The sequence below is a fragment of the Falco rusticolus genome, chromosome 4, assembly GCF_015220075.1.
Source record: "Falco rusticolus isolate bFalRus1 chromosome 4, bFalRus1.pri, whole genome shotgun sequence".
Taxonomy (NCBI): Eukaryota; Metazoa; Chordata; class Aves; order Falconiformes; family Falconidae; genus Falco; species Falco rusticolus.
The window spans coordinates 70,299,603-70,326,080 of record NC_051190.1 but is presented as its reverse complement, the minus strand read 5'-3'; the positions used below and the strand labels follow the sequence as shown (position 1 = coordinate 70,326,080).

Sequence of the window (26,478 nt, the reverse complement as noted above, 5' to 3'; positions counted from 1 at the left end):
TGACATTTTTTTTTTTTAAATAATAACTAGTAACAGCAGCAGCACAACCATGAGAAAACAATAATGTTCTTACACCCCATGTGTACTTTCATAAAACCAGACCATACTCTGAAAAGATTAAACAAGTTAATTACAGACTGCTGGAACCCTTCTATGTTTATGAAATAAACTTGCAGTACCCATTTGGTATATCTCTACTGGTAGCAGAAAACCCCAGCTCCTACTATCGTTCCTCATTGTACCATACTGCACAAACAGCTGTTGCTAAATTGAAATATACTCCCCCCCCCTCCACACTCACATAGCATAACATTCTCCCTGCTAGAAGAAAAGCCATTTTCACAAAAGTTTTAATAAAGTTTTGTATGTAGATATTTCAGATTCCTAAATGGCAAAAGTCCATCTCCAGCAGCTACAGAACATGACACATTTGTGCAGTTTGATAAGGCACAGTGAACTAAGTCACAAAACAGATTTACACTAGAAGAACAATGATGCTTTCAGAAAGTAATTAGAAATAGGCTCAGTCCACCATCACCAGGTACTAAACCCACAAAATTTTATTTTTTAAGAGTTATATTTTATTTGGAAGTTTTTACCATTGATAAATCCATTCACAAGCTTTATGGACTTCAGCAGGAGCTGGACATGCCAATTCAACCCCAGTGACAGAAGGTCAATAATTATTATAAAGTAATAACCTCAACAAAGAGATAAGGGCAACTATACCCCCCAATTTAAGGCGGCACATGAACACATATAATTATGTCTCTGTATTTTGGAGACCCACTGACTTCAACAGACCTTCAGCATAGCTGTATTTATCCCAAATGCAGGATGCTTTCTGAAATCAGTTTAATATGAAATAAGAATGTTTTCCCCCAAGGTTACTTTGTTCAACTGAAATACTCAGGAGTAGTAGGAATAACAGTAAATCACCTAAAAGCACACAGGCTCTATGAAGTTTTATTAGAATGACATATAGGAGAAATAAACATTTGCACACTTCTCCCTGTATATTTCTAGGCTTGTGCACTGAACTTGAATCATTACAAATTACTAGGATAAAAAGCAGTGTCTTTCTCCATTATCCTCTCTATTCACTAAAGAAAGGATGAATATAGGTGTTTCCCTGATGTTTATAAATAAACAATTTTTCTAGACTGATCATAAAAGAGCTTTAGTGACAGCCACTGCAGACCTTCTCTGCACTAGCTTTTAGACAGGCAATCTTAACAGATGTGAGTCCTGATACACCGTCACCTCACATGGTATTGAAGATACTAGAGAAGGGAATTTAAGTACTCCTGCAGTTTTCTTCACCTGTTTTCAGGTGTTTCCTGTTCAAATTCATTTCCCACCACTCCACCACTGAAATATTTTAATGTACTAATGAAGTCTATTCAAGAGAACAGGTATCATTAACAGATCAAATTTTCTTAATGCTACACCTGACATCAGTACTCCATTAATTCTCAAACTGAATCATAGAGTTAGTCACAGAAATCATCCTCTGTAGAAACCCTCACTGTTTAAAAGTCAGGGTTTGGCTTTGTTTCCAGGGCATGTATTTAATAGTTTGATGAGCAGCTGAAAACAGAAGTTTTAAAACATTGTGCAGATTCAGTTACCTTTATCACAAACTAGAAAATATGATGTAACATAATTATTTTTAATTTTGAAAAAAGCTGAAGCACGGGTAATCTTCCATGTATGTAGTGAATTAAGCTACTGCTAAGGTATTAGGCTGTAATTCAGCAATAATAAAGGCTACTGGGTAATTATTGGTTATTGTTCCCAGCAAAAAAAGATGCATTATTCTGAGGTTAACTATTGCAATAAAGCAGTAACCACAGTTTTGTGAATATAATTTTCTCTGAGAACACTAGTCTTCAGACCATAAACCCTGTGGTATAAACATTGAAAACCATTAACCTGGGGGGGAAGGCTTAAGTCGCTTTGCTATAAAAGGCTACAAAAAAGTGTACTTGCTATTTTGCCACTGAACTTCTGAAGGAAGGAAAGTGGGAAGAAGGACCTCAACTAGTACTATTCTCCAAAATTTCAAATACTCTTAAGGTGTATTTTAACATTCTTCACTAAAGATTTGTCAGATCTGAGTGAAATTCAGACCTGGGAGTAGTCAGTATGAATGAAAAACCTTGCTAGCACAATGCCTCAACTGAGATACAACACAAGGGAGATACTTCTTCTCTGGACTTTTCAGTTGCTGAAGCTCAGTTACTAATTCTGTGGTCAGAAAAGGACGAAACCAACCACTTCTGACCTCAAACCTTTCAAATGCTATTCCTATAACCATTTGATCTTTTAAATTAAATCTGTCTTCTTTTGCCTTCATAAGCACTATTTGCACAGGAGAGCTCTTCTGAGTGTGAGGCCTTAAAGTTCTTCCTACCTTCCTCCTGTCATCCCACTATTAAGCAGGAATGTCTAGTATATAGCTATATTTATGTAGGAACCCATCAAAACAAATTTATTCAGATTTTCTTTTATGTGGGGGGAAACGGTGACAAAGGATGAGGAAAAGGCTGAGATCATTAGTGCCTTCTTTGCCTCAGTCTTTAATAGTAAGAACAAGTTGCTCTCCGGGCACCCAGCCCCCTGGGCTGGAAGACAGGGACGGGGAGCAGAATGAAGCCCCCGTCATCCAAGGGGAAAGGGCCAGTGACCTGCTGCACCAACCAGACACCCCCGGTCCGTGGGGCCGGACGGGATCCCCCCGAGGGCGCCGACAGAAGGGCTCACCCGGCCGCTTCCCAGCACGTAGGAGCAGCCCTGACTGACCAGGCAGGTCCTGCTGACCGGAGCTCAGCCAGGGACACCCAGCTGCAAAAGGGCAGGAAGGAGGATCTGGGGAGCTACAGGCCTGGCAGCCTGATCTTGGTACCAGGGAAGGCTGTGGAGCAGGTCATCCTGAGCTCCGTCACACGGCACGGGCAGGACAACCAGGGGATCAGGCCCAGCCAGCGCGGGGTTACGACAGGCAGGTCCTGCCCGACTAACATGGTCTCCTTCTGTGACAAGGTGACCCGCTCAGTGGGTGAAGAAAAGGCTGTGGATGTTTGTTGTCTGCTTGGACCTTAGTAAAGCCTTTGACACTGTTTCCCACAGCGTTCTCCTGGAGACGCTGGCTGCGGCTGCTCAGGGCTTGGATACGCGAGCTCTGCGCTGGGTGAAACCTGGCTGGCTGGCCGGGCCCAAGGAGCGGTGGTGAACGGAGTCAAACGCCGTTGGTGGCCGGTCACAAGTGGTGTCCCCCAGGGCTCAGTCCTGGGGCCAGTCCTGTTTAATCTCTTCATCCATGATCTGGGGGGATCGAGTGCCCCCTCAGCCAGTGTGCAGAGGGCACCAAGCGGGGGGAGCGCTGATCTGCTGGGGGGCAGGAGGCTCTGCAGGGGGGTCTGGGCAGGCCGGGCCCATGGCCGAGGCCGGTTGTAGGAGGTTCAACAGGGAGAAGTGCCGGGTCCTGCACTGGGGGCACAACAGCCCCACGCAGCGCTACGGGCTGGGAAAGGGTGGCTGGGAAGCTGCTGGGCAGTGGAGGACCCGGTGGTGTTGGTCAACAGCCGGCTGAACATGAGCCAGCAGTGTGCCCAGGTGGCCAAGAAGGCCAACAGCAGCCTGGCTTGTATCCAAAGCAGTGTGGCCAGCAGGGCCAGGGAAGTGATTGTCCCCCTGTGCTCTGCACTGGTGAGATCGCACCTCAAATACCGTGTTCAGTTTTGGGCCCCTCACTACAAGGCAGACATTGAGGTGCTGAAGTGTGTCCAGAGAAGGGGAACAGAGCTGGTGAAGAGTCTTTTGCACAGGTCCTATGAGGAGCGGCTGAGGGAATGGGGGTTGTTTAGCCTTGAGAAAAGGAGGCTCAGGGGAGACCTTGATCGCTCTCTACAACTGCCTGACAGGAGGCTGTAGGTCTCTTCTCCCAAGTAACAAGTGACAGGACAAGAGGAAACTGCCTCAAGTTGCGCCAGGTGAGGTTTAGATTGGATATTAGGAAACATTTCTTCACCAAAAGGGTTGCCAAGTGTTTAACAGGCTGCCCAGGGAAGTGGTGGTGTCACCCCCCCTGGAGGTACTTAAAAGACATGTAGATGTGGTGCTTAGGGACATTTTAGTGGTGAACGTGGCAGTGCTAGGTTAATCATTAATGATCTTGAAGGTCCTTTCCAACCTAAACGATTCTATGATACTTGATACATGCAAAAATACAGACAGCATAAGCAGTAATAAATTCTGACTTAAAAAGAATTAATGGGTGTTAGACTAAGAGAATGAAACAACTAGTACTCTTTATCATGCTTCTTTCATTACAATTCAGGCTAAATAAAAAGTGGGAACTAGTCAGATTCAAATACAAATGAATAAATTCAGTCATATTTTAAATCAACTGGAGGAAACCTTGTGAAGTCATGGATTTTTTTACTGATTCTTGTTTTTTCCAGCAATAGCTTTTTTCTAATGGAAATGAATTCTGCCTGATTGCTAACTACAATGACAATTTGCAAATACAACTACTGTACTGAAAATGTTGCTAACAAGAGAATACAGAGTATCTGTAGATAATTTAGCACACACTTTACTGTTTCCTAATGTTTTACTGGGTTAAAAATGCTGATGCATCTATTTTTTAGTAGACAGCTATTTTATTATTAGTTAGCTATATCAGCCTTAATTAAGAATGCATACAGCTATCATTTTACCACATGCACATTAATTTGGTAGAACCAACCAACCCATTTTATCCTAAGCAGCACCTTTCCATACATGCACAGGTAACCCAAATGCCCTCTCTACAATACCCTGACTAGTAATAAATTAATACTTTGGATCAGATGTTTAAACATTAAACATGTTTAAGATAAAAACAACCTCTAATTATACCACCTCTTTAACACACTTTTTTTTTTACTCTGTCAATGTAATGTTCTCTTCAGATACAGAATGTAGTTTCTTTTGAACTTTGAAAGAAGGTGGAAGACTGAGAACATTGTTAATATTACCATTTACTGTGTTTTCTTTTGATACTTGCAAAAGTTTATTAAATAAGTGCAGTTTAAAAAGCTGAAAAATATTGTGCTGATTACTAGCAACTGCATTACCACTTTCTTGTGCTGATAAATGCATGGCTGCGTTTTGCCTGTGGACAGTTTTATTTGTCACGGTTAACTCCCACTTCTGTGAACAGAGAAAAGGTCAAATTTCTTCCAAAGTAAAGCTTCCAGGTACCATGCAAAATACCTTACCTCTCAACTATACTAGTTATATTTGTTTATAGCTAGAAATCAGTCCTCCATAAAATACATACACTGTTGCCTGACCATGATGATAATGAACAGTTAAGTAAAGAGATGACAAGAATTGGCCTGCACTGCTAAGTCATCATTAGCAAGTAAGTTCAAGGCACAGCCTCACTGAAAGGATCAAACTAGAAGAATTTAGGGGCTTCAAAGAGAAAACAATATGGCTATTTAAAGCCAACTAAGATCCTTCCCTTTTGATGCAGGTAAAGTTAACTTACCTGTTTGACCCAGGCTGCCAAATAAAACTCAAAGCGTTTTGTGCCCCATTCAGTGTCAAATGCTAACAAATTAATAGTACATATATTAGAAGTGAAGCAATTCCTTGTTGGAAAATGCCTTTCTTGTAAGTTAAGAAATGGCCGTGAAGGACCTGCACTTAGTCACTTGAAGCACAGCCACTAGTAAACCTATAATTGGTAAGAAATCTCAGCCAAAAATATCGGTAACATCCATGTGATGTCCAATATGCACTTTATACCACAGAGACTGTGGAAAGTTCATGGGGTTTTCTCTTAAAATTAGACTTTACACATATCTAGATAAGTAAGAGTTTACCTTATTCTGGGGTTATCCAAACCAAGTTTAAGTCAATCATCTTAATGCAGACAATAATAAGAAAGTTACATAGTACTCCTCAGACCGACTGAAAACACACACTTACTTGAATTGTATGGCTCTGTAGTTCAGGCTGCTATCAGGTACACTGTATAGACTTGTCTTACTGTCAAATGTAGTTTTGTGAGACAGTACATGGTTAAATACTCCTGTGATCCAGCTGACTTTTGGCACAACACAGATAAATTTCAGTGATGATTTCCACAAAAAGCGAGTAAAAGGAATTTTATGATAGACATCTGTGCACAAATGCCTTGGAAGAAAAGCTGATTGAACCTGCCTAAAGAGAGCAGTGTGGGGCTTTTTCCTCTGCTTCCTTGTTCAGCACTAAACTCAGCTACGGGAGACCCATTGCTGACCAGAGCAACAAGATCTTCTTCGGTAGGGCGTCCATAGTGGACTGGAAAGGAATTAAAGAGTGAAAATCAAGCACCTCCCTTTCCCAAAAGCTGTGTTGAGGAAAGGGGAACGGAGAGACAGATCATGGCAAATACCAGATTGAATTCCCTCTGCCTCTGCTTCTTAATTAGGGGAAGACTAAATGGAACATGAACAGATGGGAAATGAGCCACTACTCACTTAGCACAGATCTATGAGTCACAAAGCCAAAACAGGGAGGATGTCCTTCAGATATAGACAAAAAATGCATAACTTAACCCTCCAAAAGATACAGATTTGATGATCTAACAGCCCTTTTACCATCACTTACTGCTACTACAAAGCACTACCATAGTGTGTCAGGAACCAGTGGAGCGTGTATCTAGCTGTACAACTTTGAAGCATTAGTCATAATAGGTTAATAAAAATCACCTGCTTGTATTATAGCATTAGGGAGCACAAAACTCAAAGAAAAGAGGGTCACACTGCCCTGTCCCCTTCAGATTTTCCCAGCCTTCTCCACTCTGCCACGGTGTGCCTCGGTCCTCTGGCACAATTAAAACATGTCAGCCACACATACCCTGTTCCACTTAACAGCTTCACTTAGCAACTCACTTCAAGTCTCCTGCTCCAAGTGTGTGTGTTCTGCCAATTCCCCATTCACTTCTCATTTGTGAAGTTTTAATCTTGTGCCTGCTGGTTTTTTGGTCTCAAGAGAAAGAAAAGGTTTTGTACTTTTGAAGTGTGAATACTTTTATGAGGTCATTTAAAGACTATGCTAAATTACTTGTGTAATTACTTATACAACTGAAGACACATTTAACATGCCAAGCTCAGAGACACCTCTACTAGATAAATTTCTTTTTCACATACCTCCCCCTCTCTCCCAAACAGTTTCCCTCTGAGAAATCACTGGCTAGAAGTCTCACTGCCCTGACATGAATCAATATTAAAAACATCACCTATATGGTACTGAATAGCAGGCAACCAGAAATACTCATCTGGTCTTCAGTGCTGAAGGGCTACAGATCACAAAGAATTTGTCCCATACCACAGAATTAATTTCTGATAAAATAACAAAAATACAGCTTTAAATATAAATGGGTAAGTAAGCTACACCACTTACTAGTACTTCCTTTCCCAAAGAGTTCTTGATACAAAAGTTAATCAGCACACCCAAATTACGTATCATCATTTCACACAGGAACAGCATATTCTTTAGCAAATTAACTGAAAGGTTATTCGGTTTTACTATAGACCCACTCTTCCTTCAGTAACTCCTTCCCAAACTTAACAATCTGTGCAGACTTTTATTTCCTACAGTAAATCTATATTAGGTAAGAATTTTTTTTTCCACAAGTGCTTTTTGGAATCCACAATTCTTTGAAGTTCACAGGAGCTTTTCTGCAGCCTTCAACAGAATTTCATAAACTAGAATCCAACAAAACTGCTACCCATCAGAAACCACTTCATTTCACCCAGCCATTCACCAAATGAACTGCAATCTCTGCTTTTGGTCAAGGTACAACTTCCAAAAAGGCATTCTTGTTTTTTAAAACTTCAAAAGACCAAGATTCACCACTGTATTTTGAATTTTAATTATTTCCTTTTCCAGTCATTTCTAGTTATTCTTTCCTAAAGTACCTAGTGTTGTTTTCCTGCAAGGATACTCACATACTACTTCTCAATTCTAATTTTTTCAAGTGCAGCAGGTCAAACTCTGTCACTCCCACCACAAGGCATTCTCTATGTCCTTACATACCTTTGACACTGTTTTTCTGTATCTTTTTCTATATCCAAATTTTCAACATCCTTTAAGATGACTAGCACCAAAACTATATATAGTATTAGCTTCAGGTATAAAATAAACAGATGTTAAAAAAAGTTAGAGCTCTTTCTGGTCTTATTTTATACCTTCCAGTTTATCCACCCAAGGATGCAGTTACTCTTAGACAGGAGCTAACAGCAGCGCTAAATTCTTGTCCTCTTTCACTTCTTGTTCCTTCCCAGAGCTACTGCCTCCCTGAATGCAGCCTTCACTCTCTGTAATTCTGCACTCCTTTTTATCCATATAATTATTCATCTGACTGTATTAAAAGACATCTTATTTGGACAGGCTCAGAATACCAGGTGATCAAAGTGGGTTTTGTACAAAATCCTTATCTTTATCCCACTTTGCCATTTGGACAGATTTTGCATCTTCTCTAAGGTTTCATTATGTGAAATGTCAACTGCTCATTGACAACTAAATTTTTGATTTTTGTCATTTAATCATCTATTATTTACAAAAAATATATTTTTTATTGCAAAGCCCCACGTTAATTGGCATTTTAAAAATCAAAGTCACAAAATATCAAGCCAAATATTTTGTAAGAGGCATCCTCAAGAATCCTTAGAAGGCAGCTAAAATACCCCCTAATGCTTTATAGCCTCTGGAAGTCTATTTTTACTTTGCATGTTGGTCAATATAAATAGCAGCCTACTGTAATTAAGTAACAGTAATGATATTATTGATAGTGCTAGTTATACCAACACTAGATCTCAAAAAAAGTAAACTGATTTCCAGAGAGATTTTGGTTGCTTCTAAGAGCAACAAGTTAAGCTGTTTGGAGCTTTTTTCCAACTGAAACCATTTTTCTGAGGAACACACATGGAGCAGAGCCACTAAAGTACAGGAAAAGCGTGTCCCCCTGCCCACTCCCTCTGTAACGGCAAGCTATATTTGTAACTGGCAAAGTATTGCCCTCCTCTTCAAAGATGAGCTGTTGGCGAAGCTCTTCCTCCTCTGCCCACTTTGCTTAAGATGTTCACAGCACAGATATTTATCTCCACAGTGGGAGGCCAAGGATTAGCCACAGCCTCCAAGAGGGTGGAGAGATTTAAAGGTCAATTTAATTAGCTCATTCTAGTATCTTACACATCTAATGTAAATGTCATAGTTAGAAAACTGCTACCTTAGCAGACAAGATTATATTTTAGAAACTTTGAGGACGTGAACTGTGTGTTGGATGTAATACAAATACTTAAAGTAACTAACCTAAAAAGGGAGCCTAATAAAAATTGTCATTGAGTCAGAACTTTTCCTAAAAGAAGGAGAAAAAGGGCAATAGAAGAATCCTAGTGATAAAGCATGGAGAGCTTTAAAGGAACAGCAATATTTCAAACTGACTGGCTTAACAGCGTCTCATTGATTTAAATCTTCCCCATTTCTCGATGTCTGGACAGAGGCAAACAATGGTTTCTGGTACTGTGATCTCATCTGAAAGTCGTGGAATGCTAAAATGAGCTTTTTACAAGCCCTGTGTACCCTAAAGACAAATCACATCACATCCCAGGCTATTTAAGAGTGCCTCTGGGCAAGCTTTGCATGAACGAATAGGCAAAACCAAGTGCACAGATGATGCTCTGTGATGACTGAAATCATAGGTCAGTGGAAAAGCCTGGCAGCAGTTTGTCACTGTTAGAGAATTACATACACATGGTCTGGCTGTTCTTCTGTGACAGTAGTCAAAGCAGCGCTGCCTGGCCTGTGCATGGCTTCTCATGAAGACAAGCTTGCAGCTCCTCACAATGTTTTTTTTTTTTCAAAACCTCAGGAATCATGGACATGGATGAATTAGACCTGGATTACTGATTAAGAAGTATTACAAAGACAGTGTCATACAACTGGACATAGATGTTCCAAATATTTTTTTGCTATGATTTGAAATGAGCAGCTCACTTCTGGGATGGTGTTCAGGATAGTGTTTTGCTAATGATTTCTAGATGCAAGAAACACTAAAACACTAGAGTTTTGCCTAACAACAGAAGCACCAAACCCAGAGATGTCTGTTTTTGCTGTACAGGGATAGGTAGGGACGACTTTTGGGTTTACTTTTTATGACGGCACCATGCATTCTACCACTGCCATTGAGAAGCTTCATGTCTAGAAACACTGATGAGCAAACATGATCACAAAACACAGACCTCCGACACTGACGTATGTTTAAGGAGTCCGGCGCGTAGCAAAGCATACCTGACTAGTAACATATGCTACAGGCACATTCATGGGTATGACCTCCCCTCGTCTTTGGCAGCTGTATGGACAATACTGCATGATGATTTCTTGTCAGCGCAAAAGCAGGGCTCTCAAGAGACCTATAGTGAGTGTCATGGGACCTCCAAAAGACAAAAATGGGATGCCACTGCTCCTGTGGTATACCTGTCAGAAATATTGTCCTTTCTATGATCTTGTTAAGATGTGGATGTACACACTCTGAACACCTATGAACATTTATAAGCAAATTGTATTCAAGGAGTGATTACTGTGATTAAAGACATGAAAAACATTGACAGAGAAAGGTGAAACATCAACTTTTTCTTTTTTTTTTGTACTGAGCTATCCTTCCAGGAGAAAGGTTATGAGTTCCTTGACTTGGTTGAATGAGAGTTTAATGAATAAAACACTTGACTCTTTCCTAAATCAAGTTATCCTATTGAGATTGTAAGTGGGGATTTGAAGCTGTCAGCTTAGGGCACGCACTTACTTTGGAAAGAGTTAGCGCTCTTTTTCTGGGACCCTCTCCCCTTCAGCTCTGCAAAGCTTGGCTTAATGCCTCACTTTCAACAGCTATCTCTGTAAGCACTCAGGGAGCACCTAACAGCTCATTGTTTTGATGTTACAAGCACATGCCAAATTACTTTTTTCTAGTTTGAATAACCCAATTGTGAATGATACTCAGCTTAGGCAAGAAACTGCCCAAAGCAAGGCAAAATAAATGTTTTCTCTAGGGAAAACTAAGAGAAACCAGAGGTTAAAATTTCTGTTGCTCTACATACTAAGGTTAAGTCCGACAGCCACCAAATTCTTATTTGGCCTCACACTTAGGCACCAAATGCTAGAACATAATATTCAGCTTGCAAACTTCATTTTTTATAGGCTGGAAAGACTAACAAAAACTGTGGTGTTTTTAGTACAGCTGGCTTAACACCTTACTACCAGGTAACTGCTGACTACAATATGTAAGCAGTTCTGAACCTCTTGGTGCCAACATCTATTTGAGATCTACAAACTGCATACTCTGCTACAGGAACCTGACAGACTAGCTCAAGAATTTCTCATGTGCTGACAGACTTACCATGCTAAAATTACCAGCACAAGAATTTTCTTTTTAAGATAGTTCTTGCTTCCATGATTTTTTTTTTGTTTTTACACATTTTATTAAATGTTCAATGAAAAGATCATGTCTTAGGAAGAAGATTGAGCTCCTAATATAGTTGTTGCTGACATATTTACTGTTGACCTTGTTGTCTGTAGTCTGATGCTAGAAATGGCTCATTCGTTCCCAAACCAAGGGCCAATAAATGGAGGCATGAATTTCAGAGCAGAAGCACCAGCAGAGAGCTTTGATTCAAATTTGGTTGTCTTTAGAAACCTGTAATTCGGACTGTAAAATAATTTTTAAGCTCTTCATATGATGTCTTAGGACTAAGTCACATAAAATGAGAAAAAATTATTCATAGGTTGACAAGAATGCTGGTGATCTGTTAGATACTTGAAAATGACATTAAAGGCTGACTTCTAAAAATGAACCTAGAATTGATGCCATATTACAGTCTGGACTACAAATCCTTCTGTCTAGAAAGTTGTGAGAGATATAGAAACATAAGGAGACACCCATATGAGGAGAAGTAAAAGATACTGAGTTCATATGATTTGTTACCAGGGAAATTGCTTACAAGCAGAAATTTTCAACTTCCACTTTAGATTTCAATCTTTTCTATGGAAAAATGCACATAGAGAAATAATAAGCATCTCTAAATTAAAAAGCGCTTATAGATCATCTGCTAAAAGTTCTTTATGAATACCTTATCCTGTACAGAAATCTCTACAAACTGCTCCTGCAGACAGGCAAAATCAGATCTGAGCATGTCTCCTATTACACCAAGTATTAAAACTTAAAGGGAAATCAGTTGTGCTCTCCCCCGTCCCCAGTAGAAGGTTCATTAGGTACACTGGGACACTGTGCCCTCCGGTATGAGCAATTGTATTTTATTGGGCAAGAACCCAGACTCCCTCTTTTGCCTAGCAGAATCCAGACATAGGATTCAGCAATAATTTTAAGCAAGAACAGATGTGTTGGAGCATAGTAAAGTTTCCCTTTCCAGAGTAACAGCAGCAAAAGCATTTTTAACAGTAGTAGATGCTATTTTTCTAGAGTTTGTTGGGGGGTGTTAAGCTAGCTGCTTGTCAATCTCATAATTTTGCAGTTTGCAGAAGCTAGTCCTGTAATTCTTCTGACAGAATTGTCCTCTTATTTTTTTTTCAGATAAGAAATTATGTCAACTGACTGAAAAGAAACTCCAAAGTTACAACGGCTACCCCATGTATTCTGGAAAAAAGAGGCTTTTCTGCAGAACAACCTTTGCAAAACCTATGTCTGCAGCTGAGGGGGAACGCAGAAATGAAAATTAATTTAGCACTGTAGTGAGGGATTTACTTTACAACATCTGTTTTCTAATCCATTTTTTTATTTTTCTGCTAGGAATAGCTAATGCTCTCAAGTATCTTCCTGTTAATATTAAAAAGATCTTAAGAGTTAAGGGTTCCTTTTCAGTGAAAGAAGATGACACTAACAAAAATACAAGATCAAGATAATTTACCCTATCAAGGCAAAATCTGTCTTTATTTAATGCTCTGGCTTGTAGAATTAGTTTGACACTTCTAAGAATTACCTTCAATCTGAGATCCATATGTACTTATAACTTCCAACAGCACAAAGCAAAAGAATAATCTCCTTCCCTTTGATAATCTGTAGTCTATGTAAATGGTTAAAATGGTTTTGAAGTTTTTCCATTACTCAAATGCAATTTTGATTCATACTGACTAATCATCAGTTGTGTTTTCCTTTAAGAAAAAACAGACCATTTTTTAATTCGATACAATAAATATCCTAGTAATATGTGATCACCAACAAGGAAGATCAGGGTCTAATAGAAAATTTTTTGACATAAGAACAAATTTTCTTAACCTAGACCGAAGACTTAATTTATCATAACAAATTCCTATAGGCAACCTTTGAATAAAACTCAAGGTTTAACTAATTTTATAGTATATTTTCCACGTTGCTGTCCATAATAAAGAACGAATCACTAAAAAACTCCACTCAGTATTAGCAACCACACATGTATCTCCACGGAACTTTAAACTTAGGTTCAACACTAATCAAAACGTCTCTTGGAGATGCCCTGCTAGCTATAAAAGACAGATATGTAGGACAGATTACCAAAGATGCTTCTGAAAAAGACGTTGGTTTTCATCATGTGAAGGGAGAGAGTCCATATAAGAATTGTAATTGCCATTCCTAAAAGTGGCTTCCTATAAGGCATGAACCATATACAGTTTAAGGAATTCCGCTGATTCTGAAGTCAGACTACTTGTAGAAAAAAACCCTGTACTTCGAGATTTAAATCTGTCTTCATGGGTAAGAGATCTCTGTAAGAGAAGATCCCTATATAAATCATTCCACCTCTGAACTAAGCCTATGTGTTAAGCAGTCCACATAATTACTGTACAAAGTGAGTAACACAATGTCAAGAATTAAAATGAGATAGCCCGGCAATTAGGAGCCTGCACTACCAAATTCTTTTCATGAGGTAAGGTTTTTTTATTCTTTCCTCATGAGTAAGCACTACCTGCCCTCTGGAACAACTCATCAAGGATATCTGCAGAACATTCTGAAAACAAAAACATTTAAAAATTATGTTCTTCCTGATTTAAGCTGATGTATCTGACTAATGAACAAAGTAATTTGGTTTATCTATCTAAACCAATCCTATCTTGCTCAATAATGGGAATAACATTGTCCACAATTGATTAGACTCCCTTCCTGAAAATCATTATACAAGAAAAACTATCCAGAGAAAGTTATTTGCTATCTCTTCTGTAAGCTTTCCATCAGTTCCATACTGCACAAGCTTTTTCCAATTCATGCTTGGCTCTGAGTATAAGACAATCATTTTATCCAACATCCATTGGAATAATTTCCTTGAAGACAAAGATTATCCAAAAAAGTACATACAGTGAGTCTCCCTTTGTCAAAATAGATTCCCTTTTTAAATCACAGGGAATGTAGCATTAAAATGGAAGCAACTTCTACTTTTAATAGGCATAATCCCTATCTTACACATAGGGTGACTTAAATTTTTGCTTTGTGTATTTCTGTAAAAATAATTTACTTTTGAAAGTGCATTTAAAATACATTACTACTTTGAGCATTAAAAAAAAAAATTATCAGAACAGTCCAGCAGAATAAGAATTCAGAGGGATAAACTGCTTGGGTTGAGGAAAAGAATAATAGTGAATACAGACATTGCCTTCCCTTAGGTCAAAATCAATATTAACTATCTTCTGGTCTTCACTAAATATACTTGAAATACTAAATAGCAGTGAAGATTTTTTTTTCCCTAACTACAACATAATTTTGTTGAAACAAAGGATGTGGTTGTGTTTTCTTCTTTTGGATTGTTGTTTGGTTACATTGTCAAAAAACCCAAACATATAGCTACGAACAAGAAAATTTGTTTTTAACCTGGAAATACAGACATTTTATTTAGTGACAGTCCTTTAACATAATTTTATCGTTGTTATCATCAATAAATCCAAGCAGCCGTGTAACAGTTACAACCATGGAATTTCTGTTGTAGAAGAGCAGTGCAGATGGAAACATCTCACAGTGCTGTCAAATGAATAATTTTTTATTACGCCAAGTCTGCCACTTTTAACTAATGACAGCCTCTTAAGTCTTCTAATAGATATTTACTGAAATATAGTTTTGATTGCCTAGTAATATCATCACCCCATCTTCTAAAAGATAGAAAGCACGAGCTGACACCATAATTTTAAGTTTAGGAGCAATCACAATGTCTTTCCTCTTTGACAAGAAAAAGGAAATATTCATATAAAGGGATCAAGTAGCTTCCCAAACAATAGTATACTCTTTGGTCCATCAGGAAAATTGAGCCAAGGAATGCAATTTTATTTAACTGTTTTAACTGTTAGCCTGAGTCTTGGGGTATTTCCTCTTAAAAAGCTCTTCGGTAAACAGGATAATGAAAAATCATGTGACAGGATCATGACAGCTGTACCAAAAGAAACCAACCCAACCCTCCTCTTCACCTGCTGGCAACATGTCTTACCTAATTTACAGTGGCCGCATACAGAGATCCAGAACCTAATCTTCATCTACATTCCTGCAAGCACATTTTAACCCATCTATGCACGTCTAATACATTGCTTGATATTGAAAAAGGGAAAATTGGTAAAAAGGATAGTTAAAAGATTAGATTTCAGCTGCAGTCTTCAGTCTGCTCTATGTAGCAAGAATGGGACTGTTCTTGTAAAAATGCATTTCATACTATTTGTTTAGCTACTTGGAACCATTCATTAAACGTCTTTTCTTAATATATCCTAGTGATAGGTTACAAATACAGTTGCAGCCCCCAACAAAATAGTTTATAAAAGCAAAAGAGCATGACAGGAGGCAGCGCTGGGTGACACAGCAAGTGCTTTTTTGGATAGGATATCTTGCAGTGTGACTGCAGAAGGAATCATTCCTGTGACTTACAGTGTGCATTAGGAACAATTAATGGAAAAGGTAATTGTCAGTGAGTGTTGGCAAATCAGACTAAAGCAGAGTTCAACAATGTTCTTTTGCAAAGACAGAAAGAAGCTGTGGCTGCAAGAAACAACCCTGCCAAATCTAGAGCAATTTCTTCTTTTGCTGTATCTGCTCTACACAAGCAATTTGTTTCCAGATCCTCTTAACAACAGGAAAAGGAGACGTGATGAAGCAGTATGAAGTTGGCAGGCAACAGGTTGCTTCTCTAAACAAAAAGAGCATGAAGGCAGAAAAAGGAAAAAAAACCCAACAAAACAACAGGCTCTGGTCATTTCAGAAACCATATCTTGCACAGACATACCACTGAAGCAACTGTTATTTAAGTGACCCAGTTGAATATAGCATCTCTTGTCAGTAGTATCCAAATATTATTTTTTCTTCCTATTGTAAGAGGTACCACCCTACAGTTTTAATAACATGGCTTATGACTGGGAGGTACTCTAACAGGAAGTATGCAGGACTACCGACAGCAGAAGGGTAGGAACCAGAAGACAACCAGGGCAGGCAAAGAGATGAAACAAATGTTCTGCTTGCAGGTGAGGGAAGGAGTAGAAAAAATGCCTTCTTTTTCTCTCAGTTTTCCTCCAACTTATACAAAAGAACTTTATTTTTGCATATTGGCTCACGTGTTCACAACTCCAGCATTACGAACCTTTACAATCTGTATATATCACCGGTTCAGGCATTCTGAAGGCAAACTTACCTGAAAGTCTTGATCATCAATTCCAAACCTCTCTCTTAGATTACGGAATACCATTGGACAATATTCCTTAAATTTGAAATGACTTGGCATGTTTTCTCTGAAAGAATATAAAACCAAATCAACTTCATTCACCTGCATATGTAATAAGTAACTCTAAAGTATTCTGTCTCAATTCTGTTCATACAAAGCAGAGGATAAGGAGATTTACAGTCTCTCTTCTAATGCTTGCTTTTTTTAAATGAGATTTGGTCTCACAATGTTCTGTTCTTATTCTGTACAAAGCTTAATAAATTTATACATATTTGTCTCTAACAAGCTACAACATAACTGGATGAAATAAACACAAACTATATTTTGACAGCTTTGGAACCTGGACTCAAAAGCAGAAAAGAATGCTTTCTCCTTGTCCTAAAATCACTTCAAGAGTGAAATCTTTGATTATACAAGAATTACTACACCATCTGTGACATCAGAAAGTACTAACAGTGCCAAAGCTTCAAGAAAATTTGACTCATTCATTACAGGACTAATTTTACTTATTCTAATGTTGATTTCAGACTTACACATAGAAAAGTTATTTTGACCTTTGCCACAGATCAAAAGACCAAAGTAACAGAATTCTTCCTTTTTCCAAATATATTCTTGAATGAAATTCAGGTTATACACAAGACTGCATTAATGGTTTTGTATATCTGTCCATACTATTCATGGAACATTTTATTTTTAAGAAATGGAGATATTACTTGGAGCTTTTATATGATTGGTATGTGTTTGTATTATAGATTATAAAAAGCTGAACATTATTCAGCTTTGATACACACATTAAATTCTCATACTTGTTCAAACATTTCATTTATTAAGGAGTCCATGCACATGAATTTGTGTTTTTAAAAATACCCAAATAAAATCTTGTATCAGCCATAAATAATCACACAAGAAAGGATCTCCTTCAATATGCAAGATACTTGTAAAGCAATAATAAACCATATGGAGGAAAACCACTACCCGGCAGCCCTTGCTGTTGCTTTTCAGAACAGCACAGATGGTTACGTTTATCACAGGATTAACTTAATCATCAAAACTTCAGTCTCATGAACTGAAAAATAACAGAATTCACAATACTTCATAAAAATACCACTGCCACTACCCACTTCTACAAAGAGTTATTACTTGTACTTACTTGTTGAAAAGGTGATTGTCCACCTTTATCTTTGAGTATGCTTTGAAATCGTCTGGCATCAACATAACAGGGATTTGAACATGGCTCAGTTCATTGATCTAGAGAAAAGAGAACATATTTAGCTGATGGCGTCTTTGTAAAGGCACTGCGTGTGTCTTAATTACAGAAGTGTTATTTGGTCTACTATTGCTTCTGTGTACGTCCTGTGAGTAAACATAGAGTAAAAAGAATGCAAAAGAAGGTTTATTCTTTCCAGATGAAATGCAATCACAAGATTGACACTTTGGAAAAGAAGAAACAGCATTCCATATATACATATACATACACATACACGTTTCAGGGGGAAAAAAAAAGTGCTTCAAGGCACACCTGGGTGTACTTTTTAATCGAAGGTCAATGAAGATGCCAGCAAAATGGTCTTTAATCCCAACCCGTTGTTCATCCCAACTCAGTTCAATCAACTGATCTATGCTTTCCAAAGTTAATTCAGATTCTGTATTTCAAGTAACTATTCAACTTTGCAGCTTATGAAGCAGTCTTACATGTCTGTCTTGAACTACTTTTAGAAAATATAGCAAAGTTTTGCTTACATGTGAATGCATACACTTTGAGCTTGATAAGCAGGTTTGTTTCTTATACTAGTGCAGAAAACTCAGTTTTTGCAAGTCACAGCATTTCTTTGATTGTTCAAGTCAGACAAACTGTTTAAATAGCTACATTTTCGCTTAGAAACAGATGGACAAGTTCTAAGGTCTTCCTTATTTTGTTATATTTATTGGGACCATTACTCTTTCTAGCTTTGAAATAAATGTCAGTCTTCTCAAGATTAGGATTTTTCACATATTTGAAATTCACTTCTGACCACACCTTTATGATAAAATGTAGACAACTTTACTGTTACCTAGTTTGTAGGCATATTTTTATTATTGCATGTATTGGTCTACCCTTACTTTGTTAAGTTTTAACTAAAACATGAAAAGCATAAGACAAAGAATTGTTATCTTACACTGGTGCTTCCAAATCACAAATGAGATTTTCAGCTTTAAACAACAGTCACTAAATACCTATGACATATGTTTTACCTATGTTCTTACAGTGCTCTACACCCTGGTCATGCATCTCAATTCACCCGGTCAAATCTTTTTGCTCATGCAGAGCACACTTTGCTTCAGCAGTTTTCTACAGGGTTTAGAGGGAAAACCCACTCTATGTGAATACAAATGCACACTAGGGGTGGATATAGCAACACAGGGGTGCTCCTCTGCTCTTAGCACTGCTTATCCAATATTGTTTTCCAACTAGGAAGCTGTTAGTTGCCTGTAAATGCTATCCTGCTTAAGAGGGGCTTTTGGAGAAACCTTCACTGAAGCAGCTATAGGTTATAAGTATTGCGGGGGGGGGGGTGGGGGGGGGTGGGGGAAGGTCCTCACTGCAAGGATGACCTTTTGCAGAACTGAAGTTAAACAAAACAAGAAAATAGTAAGAAGCCTTTTAGCTCTTGAACAGAGAAAAGAAACCAATGTAAGCAGGCAGGTCAGGTGGCCTCATCACTTTCCAGTACTTTCAAGTCCCAGTAATGTTCCCTGCCATGCCTCATTTTCATTATTCACATCCTGCGCCGACATGAAAATAGATAAAATCTGTTGAATTTACTTTACAGAATGCTTCTTCAGAAAGCCTTGAAAATCTCTAGATAGAGGCATGGCAGTTATACAGCAGAGCACAGGAAGGAAGTAGAAAGATGTCTGGGATGGGCTGAATGTGCTCTGCTCCTTGGAGTTGTAGGGAGAATGCCCTTTCCTCCTTCCAAAGTGAGAGAAAGAAGAAACTCCAGTGAATTTTTTTAAAAAGCAGCTGTATAAACCTAATAAATCATGCTGACACCTCATTAAATATGACAAAGTAACAAAACATTGATTGAAAATCACTACATTAACATACATGCTCTTTACTACAGTTGGTATTGCTGTACATCAATCTCACCCTGAAACCACAGGGCAGGTTCACAAGTCTGCAGAACTAGCCTAGTTGTTGTACAAATCAAACTAAGGACAAGTAGGTGTATTATGCAGAGATATGAAACTTTGTATTTGCTTATACAGAATTACCTACACTTCTAGAGTGCCAGATCATACAACAAATTCTGCGCTTGACAGAGGGATAACAAAGACCCATATGCACGTACATTCTAGCAAAAAATGATCCCAAGAACATATTCTGTTGAATACTGTCAATAATGTTGAATTCACACATCTTCAATTACCTACAATAACAGCAAGTTTGCTTGCAAATTTCCATTTTAGATTATCAAAATTGCATTGATCAAATTTTCACATGCACTTGCTTTCTTAATTTGCTGATGTAAAGTTTCTTTCATGCTGCGAATATTAAATTTGTGCTACAATGGCACAGTTCTAATTGTACCTGTAAGCTTTACAGATGTGATCTACATAGCAGAATAACACAGCCAAACGTGCTTGTATTTGCATACTATAGAGATTCTTTTATTCTAAGCAAAAATTTTCTAAGCAAGAATTCCAAAATACTTCCCCTAGGAAGTTCCTTACAACACTCCCCCAATCCCCTTAATCAGGGAAAAAAAAAAAAAAAAAAAAAAAAAAAAAGAGCAAGCAGACTAACAGAAGGTTTGGGTTTTCTTTGGTTTTGTGGGTTTTTGTTGGGGGTGGTAGTTTTTTTAGGGGCACTGGTTTCTGGATTGTGGGAGTCTTTGTGGATTGGTGGTTTTTTTTTGGTTTTGGTTTGTTTGGTTTTTTTTTTTAGATTCATCCAACTCTGAGGTCTGTACAAGTAATTTCTCTAATATTTAGGGAATTCCTCTCCAGCAGAAGAGGAAAATAAAAAAATGCAGGTGATGAACACACAATAGAAATGACCTTTAGTATGGCACACCAGCTGAGTAATGGCATGTCCCAGCAGCACACACCATTAATTAATTTAAACCTTTCAAGTATAAGGTCTGGTTCTTTGTGCAATAGTACATTTTTCAGATAGATGTGATGAGGCCAGATAGCAAAGTGCACATAAGACTGAAAGGAATACCCATGTCATTAGATCTTAGTGGAAACTGGAACCATGTTGTGGGAGGAGGGAGGGAGAAGAAACAATATCCGTAACTCCCCCACAAACAGCTCTCGAAAAGCTAAAAGAAAAGGGAAAGGTCAGAGGGATCAATTCTCTACTTTGCCATCACCATGTAAAGAAACAGTCACATCTGAAAGACACTAAATATGAAACATAAACAAGACATTTTGAGCCTTCCAACTAATCTCAGATGAAATTTTGCTTTTTCTGTGTTTGAAAGTCAAGCATGACAGAAAATTTTAAGATTTGGGCCTTTACCAAGTATTATGTGCATCTCTTCATGTTACCTTTTAAATACAGCTAGCTCCCTTAGCAATAGCAAATCAAATGTGACTTTTAGGATGAAAGGTCCATATTCCCAATTACAACAGAAACTATATTACAGTAGCTGTAGTGATAACATAAGAAATACCCATTTTCTTTCTAAGGAGTGCTTCTGAACATAACAAAATCATAAGCAAGAAATAGTTTCCCACAAGAGATAATCACGATGCATAAACAAAGCAGAAGGAGCTCAGTGGACCGAAGACTGACTTGTTGCTGAGGACTCGGGATCAAACATTCATTTAATTGGAGTTCTAAGACAACCCACATTTATAGATCTCTACAACAAATGCATGTGCATCGTACCACAAAAGTTCTTTCAGTCCTGTCCTGCAACTTACATCCTTTAACTGCCCTGATTCGTTGTTGCCAATGCAAAACTTTGTCTGTTTCAAATAAGACAGACTACAGCAATGCTTACTGTATCTTTGAGGAATTTAAATCCCATGTAATAGCCTTAGAGAATGGATTATTTTAAATATGAATGGCTAAGATTTTAGTTGCTCAGTAACCACGCATATTATGTATAAAAACCTCATGTCTATTAATAACATTCATAAACTCATGCACACAAGATATTAGTGACCCAGAAATCTCCCTTTTAAGTAATTTATTCAAATACCTTCTGCTATATTGATATAAAACCAGGTGGTTATGCGAGATGGAGGCATCCCCCACAACTGACAAGCTTTAAGGAAGAACAATTTTAAACACAGGTGTTGCCCCTTTAAACACATGGTACAAAAAACTGGCTGTAGGGGTCTGCTCAGAGCTGTGGCTCAGTCATGGCAGGTGGGAGCAGGCCAAAGCAAAAGAAGGCTTTCAGGCAAAAACGAACTGATTGTAACTCATTTTGCTCCTGCAGGTTTAGGATTGAATTCACACTGTCAGGAAAACAGAGGTTGTAATTAAACTGCAAATAAGGGAATAATAAAAGCCTACTGGACATTGAATAAATAGTAAGACTCAGCTGGTAATGATTCTGAAATTAGCACACAGAGAGGTGTTCCCACAAAGCCATCTTACACTGGTGACATTTCAAATAAGCTGCTCTAATTTATATGATTTGAAATCAAGCAATGAATATATCATAAATTGTTAGGCATTATTAATGGTCCTTATTTAATTCAGATACATTCACCCTAAACACCACATTACTAGGGCAATGCATAATTAAACATTAGTTTTCATCCTGTCAGAACATAAGCAGCAATAAATTGCTTGTATGCAAAGTAGACAATGAGATATTTAAGCAGCATATAATAAAGGCAATTTACAGCATATATTGCATGTTTAACTAGAGAAGCTGGAACAATGATCCTGTTTCTCCAACAGATACAAGCTGATGCCTATCACTACAATGCTGCAGCAAGAACCCCATGTAACACATCACAGCTGGTATTACTCATTAAAAACCCCAACCAAAACAACAAAAAAAGGGTACAAAATCAAAGCAGCCACGTACATCAATGTCCAAAATTTCACCCCAAGCACATAACACATCACAAATCACATGCACACTACTTAGCAATGCCTAGTGGTTCCTTTTGAAACTCTCTTCCTACTTAAAGCCTTCATTCCGTACGTAGTTTCTTGTTATTTAATATCTTAGCTGTAATATACAGCATAGATAGTTTCCTTTAAATTTAACGTATCAGCCAGCCAGACTCATTGGTGGAACCTATGGCAGCATAGGGTATTTTCACACCGAACAGCTTGATAAAACATCTCAATTGCAGTTACAGCTCTTGGCGGTTTCACACACAGGACAATCCGTGCTCCTCTGGATGCTGGATGTGGCTGGGGTTGCGGAAGTGCTGCTTTCTTTTCAGCTGTTTATCTCCTAACTCTTTCTGAACTGAAAGCCAATTCACAGCAGTCTGATCTGCAGAGACAAACAAGCTACAACTGGTTTGTTACTCAGAGAACTTTGAGTGCGTTTTTCACAAATTTGGGCATTTTTAAACAGATTTTTGGAAGTGGGAGTGGAAGAGACTTTGGAAGAAAGAAATTGTTGAGGTCTAAAAATAGAATTGAACTTTTAACACCACCAGCAATTCTGAGATTTTTATGTTCATGGTTTACTTTCTGCATCTCAGTTTCTTCTTTGGCAAGGAAACTTGCACAGAACTCCGAAAAGGAAAAAATATCACAGTACTCTTCATTCAGATATGGAGTCACCATTTTGACAGGGCCACAGACTTCTTCAAAGACACAGTTAAATCATTTACTGGTAGGATAATGCTTACAAAAGCAAGCCTATTGGCTTCTAATGGACTACTCTTAACAAAGCAAGGCTCAGAACAAGAATGCAAAGGAGTAAAACTGTTTGCAGTATAAAAATCTCACATTTAGGAGGTTATTCCCCTTCATTCTTCCAACACCTTCTTGATAACTGAACACTCTACAGGTCTTAACAGAGCACAATCATCTAGAAGATAAAGTTTCTTGATCTTATTCATGCTATTCCATAAAATTTCCCCACCCCACCCCCACCCCCCCAAAAAAAGCCATTTCCAAAGCTCTTCCTATTTTGCAAGGAGTAGGGTTTTAGGTTAAAGCACAACGGCCCAGGTGGTGACAGGCAGAGCTATAGGCAGGCATTTACATCCTCTCCTTCCCAGATGTGGAACACGCCACAGTATCGCTACCAGGACAGTAAATGCCTTGTGCTGAAGTATAAACTTAAAGTGAAGTGATTATTTTACAGCTCTTTGAAATCTACCTTGAAGGGTCTGAAAAGGGTGGATGAGGTCAGCAACTAATCAATTTTGTGGAAGACATTTGCCTGTTACAGGGCAAAACCATCATTTGATAAATGTCATTTGACAGTTTAAATTACACTCAAAGCCATTCTTGCAAGAGAAATAAAAGGTTAAGCTAAGTTCTGCTGTAGAGAAATAAATCAGTTCAGCAAGATACTCCTTAATTTGTTTTAAATGAGGTTTTCATTGTTTCAATCACACAAAAATTCATCTCTTCCCCCCACTCCCCTAAAAGCACAAGGTAAAAAATACCTACCCAGCCTTTTTTTTTTTTTTTAAACTACAGTGTCATAGGAGTTTAAACAGCATAAGAGACTTCTCCCATATAAGTAACTTCTGGTTACGTATTCAGAAAAAAGTCCTGAAATTAAAGCAATTACATGACTAAGAAAAACACAGGATAAAGTATTTAATTTTCTCTGAGTCTTTAGGATCATTTTAATTTAAGATATATGGAGAACACCCCGCCCCCCCCCCCCCCCAACATAAAAGCCCACCTAGCTACTAGGGTAATAGGTGTTGAAGTTTTACATGTCTCAAAATATCTACCAGTAATTACTACAGCAGCTTCATGTTTTTACAGTTCAGGTGATACCTGTCATTAGATTGCTGGCTTTCAACGAAGTTCAATAATCTAATGTGAGAAAAGTAGGCCCAATTGAACCAAATGTTTTTCAAATTGCCTTAATGCAGAAAGACATACTTTTCCCAAAGTAATAACCACAGAATACCTGAAATACTTTGCAAAAATACGAAATATACTTAATGGATTTAGAAATTCTGAGAAATGAACACATCAATTACAGCCTAATTACTTTTTATCAAAAAAGTACAAGACTTTTCTGAAGTCTTATGGTCTGCCTTTGAATTAAAAAAAACCAAACCAAAAATTCATAGGAAACCCCAGATGTTTTCATGAGACTTTTTAGTTGCCGTTTTCAACAGTACAATGATATCTTTGCGGAGGGAACGTCTGTAGTACATGCATCCACGTGGAAAACAGGATATTGTGACATACCCGATAAAGCCCCAAACAGGATATTGTGACATATCAGATACAGTCCCAAAACAGAGGAAGAAAAATGATTTTTAAGAGCATTAATTTCTTGGTGTTTGTTTTTAAATTTGAAGTATCATGGCTCAAAGCACAAATGGAAGGATTTTGTAGCTTGGTTATTACTCCTGTTGAGAGTTTGGAGTAACAGTGTTTAAAGAACCTACAACAAAAGCACCAAAATCATATTCCTTTTACAAATGTTTCAATATAAGTTTTTAAGTCTTTCAAGTCTCTTGGACATTTGCACAGTCTAGAAAATCCAGAACATCTGCTGCATAATGTCAGACAAGTGTAAAGCCACATTTCTACAGATTTGGTTAAACTTCCTGTGAATCTGCTTACACCTTTCAGCAAGTGCAAAAATTAACACTACATAATGTGCCAAATAATCAAAGACCAAATATAAATTAAGCAGCTCAGATATAATGCCTGTCATGATACACACACACACCCCCCCACTCTCCTAAAAAGTTAGGACAAATGCAATAGTATATAGAAAGATACTAATGCACATTAATGAAATGGAAAATAGAGTAATAGAAATGTGACTGACTTTGTAGTGGAGATTTTTGACATGCAAAAACAGTTTGAGTAACAAATGGTATACAAAAATCAAGTGCAGTCTCAGTCCAAAAGGAAATTGTAAAGCAATACAAGTCCTTCAGATTTGGATACGTTGTGATGCAAACATACAGATGAGCTCATCACTGTTTGCTGATATAATGGTTAAGAAGAAAACAAGACAAGGCATACAGCTCAGACAACAATTTGCAAGCTACTAGCTAGTGGACTTACCACAAAACTGATAAAAATTTATTTTTTGAGCAGAAGTATCTCAATCTTTTTTAAACTTCAGTTTGTGTTCTGGGAAGTTGATGCACTTTAATACAATGTTTCATAGCAATAGCTATCTTCAGTTATTGTTTGAAATACTGATTTAAAATATATGTCACAAGGTCTGGTAGCAAGGTCTATATTTTTCTAATTAAGGAACAGAATGGCTATCTGGCAACACATAAACTTCAAATTCACTTCTCTTTGCCCAAAAATCTTCTCAAGAGAATACCCAAAAAAAGGAGGATGCTAGGAGACACCAAGTATTTATTTACAACATAGGGAAAGGTTTAACAGACTTAAAGTAGTCTATTAATGCTTATTTTTTATAACAGCTTTTAATATCATTTTTCAGATATAACTTCTCCGAACAGGAAAATTGAGTCCATGCAGTTAAATATAAAATTCCAGTAAGCAGTTGAACAAATACGGAGATGCTGTAGCCTTACCTGAAAGCTATAACTGCAAAATTGAATTAAATAGAAAAAAAAAAACTCTTCAACAAAAAAAGGCAAAGAATAATGGAAAAACAAACCT

At 37.8% G+C, this 26,478-nt stretch overlaps 1 protein-coding gene across 2 annotated transcripts in view; it reads right to left on the bottom strand.

Moving 5' to 3' along the window:
• PIP4K2A (phosphatidylinositol-5-phosphate 4-kinase type 2 alpha) overlaps positions 1-26,478 on the bottom strand; it is a 117,212-nt gene that overhangs the window by 37,223 nt on the left and 53,511 nt on the right. For both annotated transcript variants that reach the window (XM_037383208.1, XM_037383209.1), the window contains exons 2-3: positions 17,860-17,957; positions 16,680-16,776 (exon numbers count right to left, since the gene is read on the bottom strand). In XM_037383208.1, the coding sequence (XP_037239105.1) occupies positions 16,680-16,776; positions 17,860-17,957 (195 nt within the window). The remainder of the gene's footprint in view (positions 1-16,679; positions 16,777-17,859; positions 17,958-26,478) is intronic.